This window comes from Bactrocera tryoni, unplaced genomic scaffold (genome assembly GCF_016617805.1).
Source record: "Bactrocera tryoni isolate S06 unplaced genomic scaffold, CSIRO_BtryS06_freeze2 scaffold_25, whole genome shotgun sequence".
NCBI lineage: Eukaryota > Metazoa > Arthropoda > Insecta > Diptera > Tephritidae > Bactrocera > Bactrocera tryoni.
In genome coordinates this window covers 29539948-29551823 of record NW_024395977.1, presented here as the reverse complement: position 1 = coordinate 29551823, position 11876 = coordinate 29539948, and the positions used below count along the sequence as shown (strand labels likewise).

The window sequence follows — 11876 nt, the reverse complement described above, 5'->3', positions numbered from 1 at the left end:
TTGAGCCAACTGCTGGTTGGATGTGGCGTTGGCAGCGACGTGAAAATATTAAATTTAAACAAATTCAAGGCGAGGCAGCAGATGCTGATACTACGGCGGCGGAAAACTACCGCAATGAAGTTTTAAATACCTTAATAAAGGACTACGAGCCAGGCGATATATTTAATGCGGATGAAAGCGGTCTTTTTTACAAGGCTCTTCCAAGCAGAACGTTGTGTAAAGGAGGAGACAAGGCGGTGGGCGGTAAGGCACAAAAGGCCCGCTTGACTCTGTTATTTTTATGTAATTCAGATGGAACCTTCAAAAAAGTTTTTGCAATTGGAAAGTCGAAAAACCCGAGGTGTTTTAAGGGAAAAGTTGTGCCGCTGCCGTACTATTCCCAGAACAAAGCTTGGATGACTGGATCTTTGTGGTCAATGATAATGAAGGAATTTGACAATGAAATGGGAAAGCAAAAGCGAAAGGTGTTATTAATAGTTGACAACGCAGCCGCCATAAAGTTGATGGTTTGAATGTTGAGAATGTAAAGATTACATTTTTGCCACCAAACACGACATCACTGTTGCAGCCCCTCGACCAAGGGATAATACACTGATTTAAAGTTTATTTCCGACAAATAATGGTTCGAAAACAAATACTTGCCATAGAGAACGGCTTATCAATTAAACAATTTATAACATCGATTTCAATACTTGATGCCCTTAATTTTATTAAACGGGCGTGGTGGCTTGTTAAAAGCGATACCATAAGAAATTGCTTTCAAATAGTAAGTTTAGCTCTTAATAATTATGTTTGAACTATGAAAAGCAAAATATTGCAGGTATGTATTTAATTTAAAATTCTTGAATTTCGTTTTGTAGGCCGGATTTCAAGTAAAAGATATTTCGTTCGACCCTATCGAGGAAATAGCAGATGTCCCTATTGAAATACATAACTTTGATGAATACGTTGCGTGCGACAGTGACATTGATTGCTTTGGTGTTCTTACTGATGAGGAAATAGTAAAAGATGTATTAAATGAGGCTGATGTTGAATCATCAGAAGAATCTGCAGTTGATGCCGTAACTGACCCACCTTCCTTTGCTGAAACTTTAAGGCCCGGTTTCACAGTCCATACTTATGTTGTACTTAAGATAAAACAGGAAAATATTGTTTTACAGTTCATACTTATGTAATGCTTAAGTACTGAAAAGGGGAGACTTAAGCAGTGCTTAAATAACAGCTGATTTTTGTTTTGAATTTGCTTTGAATTTTCAGCGACATCTTTCGTAGCGTAGGGCAAGTGTCCGTTCGTTTGCACTCAATAACAGCTTATACTTTTCCTTCAGTTCCCATAGGTGCTCCGACTCGCTACTGATGAAATTTGGGGTTCTTTTTGTTGTTTTCATCAATTTTTGATATAATTTTCCTCGCAAATTTATGTATTGTCTGTTATAATTTAAATATTTCAAACATATTTTTATGAATGACATTTGTAAAACATATGTTGCCCATAACGTTGCCATATATCATAATAAAATTTTATAGAAATTGAGCATTGACTGTGAAACGCAAACGACCACTCAGTTTGCAACAATACTTAGCTAAGATTTTATTTAGGCACAACTTAAGTATGGACTGTGAAACCGGGCATAAGTGCTCTTAACCTTATTAAGAAGTTTGTAGATTACAACAATATTGACGCCGAAGAAATTGAAACTTTGGAAGAAAAGCTATTCAAAAAGAAATTTCAAAATCTTCGTCAGAAAAAAATTACTGATTTCTTTTTTTAAATTGAAGCGAAACTACTTTATTACATATAAATAAGTAGATAAGTACTTACATAAAATGTATGTACATACCCATATGTAAACTTGAATTAATAATTTAATTTTAAAAGCTTTGATCTCAAGAAAGGTCTCTTTGTTAAATTGTTTTCTTTTTCGTTCTTTTTTTTATTAATTTTTGTAAATTATAATCAATAAAATTGATTTAATCAAAAATTTTGCAGCTTTTTAGAAAAGTTCATAAACGAAATCTTCGTAAGTACCATATGGCACTTAAGCGGGTTTCTTTTAAATACCACTCCCGCTTAAGTGCCACAAAAACCTGACATCGTTAGGTGTGGCACTTAAGCGGGATTTACTGTATACCTTTTTTTTGTTTGCGGACTTATTCGTATGCCCTCGTATGCACTTTCGTAGTTACAGGCGTCAATACCCTTTGTATATGTGCCTGGTCTGTATGTAATGCGCTATGGTACACATATTCAAGTATTTTTATTGCTTGTACGGATATTGTTTTTACGTTCTTCCGTTGTTGTAGGCGCGATACGAATCCAAAAGAGAGTTCACCGTGCGCAAGTGTTCACCTCTTTATGCGTTGTGTTTTTTTTTGTTTTAACTTCGTATAATATAAATCGATTTGTTACTAGTTAATATGTATGTATGTATGTTCGAATTTATTATTTCTTTTATTTCATTTCTTGCATTTTATTGTGCCTTTTGCTTATTTATTTTAGATATACTGCTTACTGTTTTGAGGAACAGAAGGAGTATTGCGGAAAATCTTGCAAGTCGATACTTGAGATTGAATTGTTGTTTGATTAGCTTGTTACGTGTGTTCGTAACACTGGGGTAAGCAAATAGGCAAATAAAATATTTTTTTTTTGCTTTTTTTTACTGTTTTATATATATAGATGATATATATAATTAAAATTTTCCCGGTTTGTGCCGTTCAAACGGATTATCTTAATTATAAATCCGTTTGTTATCATACATATGTACATACATATAATAAATAGAAATCAAAAACGATACACTTACTTTATCTCGCCTCAAGGGGGTTTTTTGGTGGAAGGTAAGTTTGTGGTCTTTTATGCCTGTGTGCTCCGGTTCTACTGTCTTGTTGTCCTACGCCCGAGTGCTCCAGTTTTCCTATTGTGTGTTGTTATTATGTTGTATTGACGCTTTTTTTTTTTGACCGATCGCGCCCGAATTATGTTTAGGGTTACTTTTTATGTATTATAATTTTTTTAAAAAACTTAATTTTTGTTTTATTATATTTTTACACAAAAACATGTAATTATATAAAAATGTTCATATATATATATATATATTAGGGTGATTCAAAAAAAAATTTTTTTTTTTTTTCAATTGGTACTCGCAAAAATAGGTTCCTAGACACCTCTAAGAAAGCCTCTCCAAATATGAGTTTTTAATTGTAACGGGAAGGTCCTCCGCCTAACGGTTTTCTATTTTTTCTTATTATCAGATAGAAAAATTTATATCTCGCTTCCAACTACTTGAAAAAATATCTTGTTAATTAGGTTTTGTGGAAATTAAATGCTCTAAAATATGGTCTCTTATGATTTTTTCGTAAACCCGACCGTTTAAAAGATATTAACAGTTAAAGTTTGATTATTTTTGAGAAAATTTTTTATTTCTTATTAATTTTATAACTCAATAAAAAAAAATTATTATGAATAGATTTTTGGAGAGGTATTCTTAGAGGTGTCTAGGAACCTATTTTTCAGAGTATCAAACGAAAAAAAAAATTTTTTTTTTTGATCCACCTTAATATGCATTGATGTTTGACGATGAATATCTCGTAAACGCTTAACTTAATCGAAATATCGTAGTAGACCATTTTTATAGAGCAGTAAATTTCCTACAAAACTATATGTATCATCATTCATAATAATTTTTTTTCATTGAGTTATAAAATTAATAAGAAAAAAAGAATTTTTCCAAAAATAGTCAAATTTCAACCCTTAATATCTTTTAAACGGTTGGGTTTACGAAAAAATCATAAGAGACCATATTTTAGAGCATTTAATTTCCTACAAAACCTAATTAACAAGATATTTTTTCAAGTAGTTGGAAGCGAGATATAAATTTTTCTATCTGATAATAAGAAAAAATAGAAAACCGTTAGGCGGAGGACCTTCCCGTTACAATTAAAAACTCATATTTGAAGAGGCTTTCTTAGAGGTGTCTAGGAACCTATTTTTGCGAGTACCAATTGAAAAAAAAATAAAAATTTTGAATCACCCTAATATATACATATATATATATTGTTATTTTAAAAATGAACTTCGCTTCTGTATGTGTTTATTTCTTGTTGTCCCACTTAACTTTTCACTTTGACTTAATTTTGGTTTTTTTTCCCTTTTTATGTGTTTTAACGTCACTACAATCGTTTGTATTAAAATTTGTTTTTTTTTATAGTGCCTTTCTGTAGGCTCGAAGGACCATGCCTTTTTCGATTAGTCTCCCCGCACTCACCTTTCGGAATTACAATGAAAAAGGCAACACACAATTCCGCCAAAAATTTCACCAAATATATTTTTCCTCTGAAGGATTTTATGTACAAATCAATCAAAATTTCACAGAAGATAAAAAAGGGATGTTCGCACAATATGCAACGGCTGAAAAACCTCGGTATTAACAGAGCACGGCTTTCGTTCGGATCGCAAGAAAAAGAAGTGACGAACTTGTTTCTCCGCCCCTTTTGTTCCCTTTTGGTTGTGGTGAAAAATGCAGTGGTAATGTAGTTATGTGTGATGTGGATTGTAGGTGGTGAATGAAGCGTGCTAGTGACGTATGTATATTTTAATGCGGTGAGTGTAGAGTGTTCTGGATGCGGGATTATTGTTGTGGTTAGGTGCTCGGTGTTGGTTATGTGTTGTGTGGGGCAGGAGACTGAAACTCATTTAGCCATATATTTATATGGTAATTTTATATCCCGTTTACAAATTAAGGAATTCAAACTATCCTTTTCTTCACATCAGACATTTAGAAACCAATTGAATATCAACTGACTGTTCCCGCCCGCATTGCCAACACACTTCGTTTTTAAGGGAATATATGAAATAAGCTAGGTGCTAGGTTTAGCTATTAGCTTGTGATGGTCAAATAAAGCACGCCTCAAGTTACATTAACGAAATTCTTTGGCTCGGTCGAATTAATGAAAAAAATTATATTCAGAAATGTTGGTACATTTTTGGATCGACCTTTCAATAAGTTGAGAAAAGATTCTTTCATCAAGTGCTGGACAAATATTTTAAACTTTGCCATACTTAAAGACGTCGTCCTCCTTAGTGTTTTGAAAAATCAAAGGGAAAAAGAAGCTAAAAAATTTGGATTTGAGGCTGAAGGTGAAAATGCATTAGTTCATCCGACTCGGCACCAATTTTTAGCAAATCTACACAATGGGCAACTGCTGAAAGAATACAAAAAAAATGAATATGTTACAATCCTTACGCGAAAAGGACGTATTGAATTCGGTTGAAATTAGAAAACAACCTCCATCTTACAAAACAGCAAACCACAGAATTCTAATATTTTGAATTATGCAAGAAAACTTGAGTAGTTGTAAGTATAAAAACTGATAAATCGAATATATAAATGAAAATCCATAACATTCGAACAAGTATAGTATTTATGAGTTCAAGTTTTCGCGAGTGCACTGTATACCTGTTCAGATTTCTGAACAGTTCTTAACGGCTAATATTAAATAAGCTATTTTTGTAAATCTGTAAAGAAACAGATATCATATTTCAACTATTTATGTGCATCATCGCTAACACATACAAATGCAGTCGTAAATACCCTGCAGTAAAATTGAGAACCAGTCCCAAAAAATTTAGTTCCAGAGCTAGTCATTTCGCATCAGGTTTGGGACCGGTTGCGAAAACGACAATTAAAAGACTGTTCGATGTATCGGCGCAACAGGTTATTATCGATAATCGCTCATCTGCAAAATCAGCTGTTTACCCTGATCCCTATTTATGAAAAGAAATTGTGCTGCGTGTTAAGTGCTACATTTGCGATTTGTTGTTAAAGTGAATAAAAGTGAATGAGAATAAACAAAATAATGAGTAAGCGGAATTTAAAGAGACTAATTAAAAAGCAAAGGGACATTTACTTAAACAGTCTCAGTGGTGAAAAGTTTGACGAGGTAGAAATAGCAGAATCAGAAGTGATTGGTGCAACAGGAGAGATGCAGCCAGAGGTTGGGATTGAAACAAGTGTGTTAAATGAAGAAACAAGTGATTTAAAGGAAGAACCAAGTTTAAAAGAAAACTTGCGAAATGGTTTATTAAAAATAGACCTTCACGGGAAAGTTTTGAAGAGTTGTTACTAATTTTACGTAGCGAAAACTTGGATGTGCCGCGAAGTGTTGAGACATTGTTTGCAAAGCATAGACAGCGTGCAGTCATCAAAAATGTTTCGCCGGGTTCCTATTGTCACATCGGTGTAAGACAACAGTTACAGAAAGCATCAAATATTTTTGTAAACTACAGGTCTATTTTAGTAGACATTAATACTGATGGCTTACCCTTATACAGAAGTTCCCGCACTCAGCTGTGGCCAATATTAATTAGAGTAGTTAATGTTGAAAACATTTCAGTTCTTCCTGTTGGAATTTACTTGGGTACTAAAAAGCCAGACTGCCTTGAAACCTATTTATATTGGCAAATGGGGTAGAAATTTTAGGCCACAGCATCAAAGTTGAAATTCGTTGCATTGTGTGCGATGCCCCAGCTAAAGCATTTATTTGCGGTATTCCTGGTCACGCATCGGCAAATGGCTGTGCATACGTACCCAAGTGGGCCGAAGAAATCAGAATACACTTGTTTATAGCGTAGACAGCGGAGAATTAGTGTCGGATGACGATTTTACTAATAGAGTATATGGAAATCATCATTTACCAAAATATAGGAATAAAGAAACGCCATGGAATCAATTGGCGTAAAAATGATTAGCCAAGTTAACATAGATAGCATGCACCTTCTTGACTTAGGGGTAATGCGCAATTTTTTACTGAGAATTTTAAATGATAAAACTAATATGAGGGTGACTAAAGGCAATAAAGACATTATTTCAAAGAGCTTAAAGGACTTGAAGCCGTTTATTCCCAAAGAATTTGCTAGAAAACCTAGGGGTTTCGTAGAAATATTTAATTGGAAAGCAACTGAATTTCGCCAATTTCTTCTCTACACAGAAATTTCAGTTTTAAAGGATTATGTGCCAGATGATCTATATTATCACTTTTTGCTTATCCACTCTGCTTGTAGGATATTACATTGCCCTAAAACCTACCTTGCGAATATTAATATAGCTAAACATTTATTGTATTTATTTGTTCAAAACTTCCCCGTCGTATTCGGAGAAACGAGCGTGACATACAATGTTCATCACCTGCTTCACTTAGCAGAAAATATTAAAGCAATAGGCTTTTTATCTGGCTCATCTGCATATGCTTTCGAAAACTATTTGCAAACCCTAAAAAAATATGTAAAGAAACCAACGCATGTGCTACAACAACTTTTTATTAGAATTTCACTCGAGAATTTGGTGACAAAACCTGTATGTGTTGGTTTAAAATTACTTAAAAATAGAACGTTTCAGTACTATCACAATAACTGTATTTTTAGTTCGAAACACCCTGATAATTATTGTGTAATAAAGCCGTATACTCCTATAGAAATAACGGGTTTTAAAAAAGAGAATGGGGGTTTAGTCGTAGGAAAGAAGTTTATAAATTTAGAAACTTTTTTCACTGAACCTCTAGATTCAACAACTAAAGGAATATGTTTAGTAGATTTAACTCCAAAAGAAGAAGAAATTTCGGTTTCTGTAGACGAAATAGAATGCAAATTGTTAGGTTTACCTCATAAAGGCGCATTACTCATGATTCAAATTTTGCATGGATGTTTGTAATAATAAATTTTTAATAATACAAATAAATATAACACTAACACTTTAATTTTACACGCACAAAAATGTATGCACAAAAATATGTATTTAAACGCGTTCAGAAAATACCAAATGTCTTTTAAAAAATTAAAAATGAATGAGAGATGGGCTGAAAATATTCAACCACAGTGTAAGTACATACCACTACTGTCAATAATTATGTTATTAACAAACATTCTGTATTTTTTATTATGGACGGTGATCCCAGAAGTTCCAGCTCTAACTGTAACTGCAGCGTTGTAAGTGAGCAATTTCTCGCTGTTAAAGGTAGTTATAACTACATATATGTACAATGTACATTGTAAATATCAGAAGTATGTAAGAAATAACATTAATGCCGGTATTCTGCGAGCAGTCTCAAGTCTCTAATAGAGACGAATCTGTGGTGAAATCTATTTTGAGACTGTTTGGTATTCTGGCGAGTTTGTCTCATCTCTAATTGAGCCATATCAGTCTCTAACTTGTTATGTGCTTTGCAGCAGGTCATAGAAAAATAAGAACACAACAATGGCTGATGAAGTTGGACTATTTTACCTTATGATGAAAAAACGAGAGGAGGAAGAGAGGTAATGTATTAATATTTATAATTTTGCAATAATGGATAATAAGGTGCATATCTTCTAGCTACATTCGCAGGCGCAATCTGACTGTTTTGCGAAACAAAATGATCCGCTTTTATACGAAGAGAACACATTCAGGAAGTTCTTCCGATTTCCCAAATCTTTGTGCTGGGATCTCATTAATCAACTCAAGCCGTATGACCAACAGCAAACATCGATTCCATTTGAACTTCGGGTGAGTTACATTTTAACATTAAAGAAACAGTATATTTTCATGCAATCGAATTTCTCTAGTTTATTTCAGTTTTATATTTTTTATGCAATGGCTCATATCAGTGTTGCGTGGGAAATGCATATTTCGCGGTGATGAGCCAACCCACCATTTCCCGTTGCATCGAATATATTTGTAAATTGGTGGTGGAGCGTAAACACGGCGAAGTGCGTTTTCCTAATTCTGTTGAAGAATACAATAGAATTAAGACTGCGTAAATTTTATTCCAATTTAAAAGAAAATAAATCGCTATACAATAATTTTATTCCAAATTTTATTCGAAATTTGGAATAAAGGGTGTAATTGGAGCAATTGATTGCACTCATGTTGGCATAATTGCACCTGCCTTGTCAAGCACAGTTGTACCGCATGATTATATGAACAGAAAGGGTTATTATAGCATTAATGTTGAAGCGGTAAGTATTATATTCAATAACTAATTAATAACTAATTATTAACTAATTTTTCCAATAGCTTTGTGATGATGAACTAATTTTCCGGCACGTGAATGCAAAATTTCCCGGCTCATGTCATGACTCCGGTATATGGACTACTTCGCCAGCAAGGATAAAGTTAATAAGAGAACACTCTGATGGAGCTTTTAAATGGCTTTTGGGTGATTCGGGATATCCATTGGAGCCATGGCTTCTTACACCGGTGGCAAACCCTGAAACACCAAATGAACAAAACTTCAATACTAGGCACATAAAAGCAAGAAAAACTATTGAAAGAGCATTTGGAGTTTTAAAATCACGCTTTCGTTGTATTTCAAGAGAACGTACATTGCGGTATAAACATTCCAAAGCGGCATTATTTGTTTATACTTGTACAATATTCCACAACATTTTACAAAACCATGGAATTTTTCTAAATGACACCGAAATATTGCCAGATCAATCACCTCCTGAAAATGTGGGAGCAATCTCTGAAATCCATTCGGGGGAGTATTACACTCGAGGCAGAGCAGCACGTCAAAGGTGCATTAACACATTAAATAATTAAAATTCTACATATACATATATTTCAATTCAAACTTCATTTATTTATAAAATAAATAAACATAACAATAAAATAATTTATACAAGTATGTATATAAAAAGGAACATTTTTCACTTTCACTTTTTTGTACAAAAAACATCACAACAAAATAATTAATATGTACATAAAAAAGCACATTTTTTACTTTTTTGTACAATCTTCGGTGTTTTTTACGATGGTCTGAGCAAGCAATACCATCGCTGCCGCTAAATTATTAATGGATTCCGATTGTTTATTAATGGAATCTAAAGTTTGAATACGGAAAGCTCTCTCCTCCTCGGCTTTTCCTTCCATTAAATCCATATAATTTCGGAACATTTCGTCCGTCGTCATTGTTTTACTACGGGACGATGACGGAGTGCAATCATTGGATGCATCCGAAGTCGTATTTAGAGGTGACGGTGCAGCTGTGAAAACTACTTCTTCCTAAATTAGAAAAAGAAAAAAACAATTATAAATTCTGCACACTCGTATTGGTCTTTCTTGCTATTCTTAGCTCTGTGCCAATGGTTGGTACATCTGCCAACCCATCAACCGCAATTGACCCTAACGTTTCTAACGCTCTCTGCTCTGTTTCAGAGAGCTCACTTGTTAAGCTGGGACCGCCACCTGTCACCAGCTTGTGCGCCTTGGCTTTCCTTGCGCGTGACCTTATTTGGTTTTTCCAATGGCTCAGATTCTGTAAATCAAAGGACATAAATACATACATATGCCAATGTCTATGGTTAAATATTACCTCTCTCCATTTTGTGGTGTTCCGAGTGGGCCCTTTTAGGGCATTTAATTGCAGGGAGAGTTCCGCCCAAAGCTCCTCCATTCTTTTCGGCCGCGATGGGTCGTTTTTGTGCAACTTTATCTCCGGGTGAACCCGCACAAAATTTAGATAGCACTCTATTTGCTCCTTCGAGGTGCGCAACACTTTATTATGATCTGTAAAAAAGATATATTATACATATACTATAATAATCATAAAATAATGAAATTTATATTGTTTACAATTACTTACCTTCCTTTTCCATTATTATCAAATATAAGGATGAACACATGTGTTAATCGATAACTGTGTTGTTAAATTTTTTCATATTTACTTAACAATTGATTCAGATAAAATGCATATGTTAAGCATTTATTATAAACTATTTCAGTATTAGTTTTCAATAATTGTACTGTGCAATTATTAAGAAGAAGTTTTACTGCTGAAATTTTATGAAAAAAAAAACTAATTGCATGTAATCGTTTCATACATTACGATTGTGCACTTGCATTCATCTCTAATCAGCTAAACTAAACATCTGATTGCTGCCCTTCTTTTCACCATACTATTTGGTGAATATTTTTGAGACTGTATCTGCCAGAATACCAAAATGAGACATCCTGACTAACAGAGTCACTAAATTACGATTGTCTCAATTAGAGACATGAGACAATCGTGACAAGCAGAATACCGGCATAAGCATACGTATGTATATCTCATTTTAGAGGATATCGGGAAGTTAAAATCATTTGTCTGTAAAAAGTTGGATCAAATGGAACGTAAGAAGCGCTGTATATTCCACAAGATTATATAACAAATCATTATTAATTTCAGAAACTCAACTTGCCCATAATAAAGCTGTAATGACTGCTCTGGCGGAACAGAAAATCGTCACGCAAAAGCTTTTTCGCCAGCGGTCATTGGGAGCGCCAATCGCAGAGCTTTTCCCACTTTCAAGTGAATAATGTCTAAAAGCGATAGAGGAAAAAATATTGTTGGAGAATCGGGAGATTTACGTAAGTGTGAAAGTCGTATATATTTCCCGGTCATATATATAGCTATCCACAATATAATAGGAGTATAATTCAATATGATATTTTTGCAACTTATATAGTTAGATGCAGAACGGCAAAGTTAGCTGTATATCTACATGTGTATCTTTTGAAACATAATTATTATTTAAGCGAGCAAAATGTTATATTGACATTGTACAAATGAGCATCCTCCCCCGACCTCAACACACACACACCCCAACGATTCAAACTGGCATCACTAACACGCAACCTTCACCACACCACATCGATTCAAAACTTACATCACTAACACGCAATCTTCACCACACCACACCACACTTACAACCCACATTCTACACCGACACCCACACTTACACACATATGCATCATTCTATCCAGCATCAACGGGGATAAAGAAGGACCGATTACCAGATATTCCAATCAGTTCGTTAGCGACACTACCAGCGATCGGTCTTACGTTTGCCCATCCCGCATCTA

The 11876-nt window shown here is 34.1% G+C and overlaps 1 protein-coding gene, 1 long non-coding RNA gene and 2 pseudogenes across 2 annotated transcripts; 3 read left to right on the top strand and 1 right to left on the bottom strand.

The window, feature by feature from the left end:
• Nucleotides 1–395: 395 nt before the first annotated feature.
• Nucleotides 396–7078, top strand: LOC120780856 (annotated as a pseudogene).
• Nucleotides 7079–7811: 733 nt separating this feature from the next.
• On the top strand, nt 7812–9013 carry LOC120780915 (annotated as a pseudogene).
• LOC120780917 lies at nt 7947–11262 on the top strand. The gene is made up of 3 exons (XR_005705967.1): nt 7947–8009; nt 11091–11144; nt 11200–11262. It is a non-coding gene; the product is annotated as an uncharacterized LOC120780917 (long non-coding RNA).
• Nucleotides 9695–10699, bottom strand: LOC120780916. Its single transcript, XM_040113147.1, has 3 exons — nt 10618–10699; nt 10348–10541; nt 9695–10290 (listed from the first exon to the last, which is right to left on the bottom strand). The coding sequence occupies exons 1-3, from the start codon at nt 10655–10657 to the stop codon at nt 10063–10065; spliced, it is 462 nt and encodes a 153-aa protein (XP_039969081.1). The 5' UTR covers nt 10658–10699; the 3' UTR covers nt 9695–10062.
• Nucleotides 11263–11876: the final 614 nt, after the last annotated feature.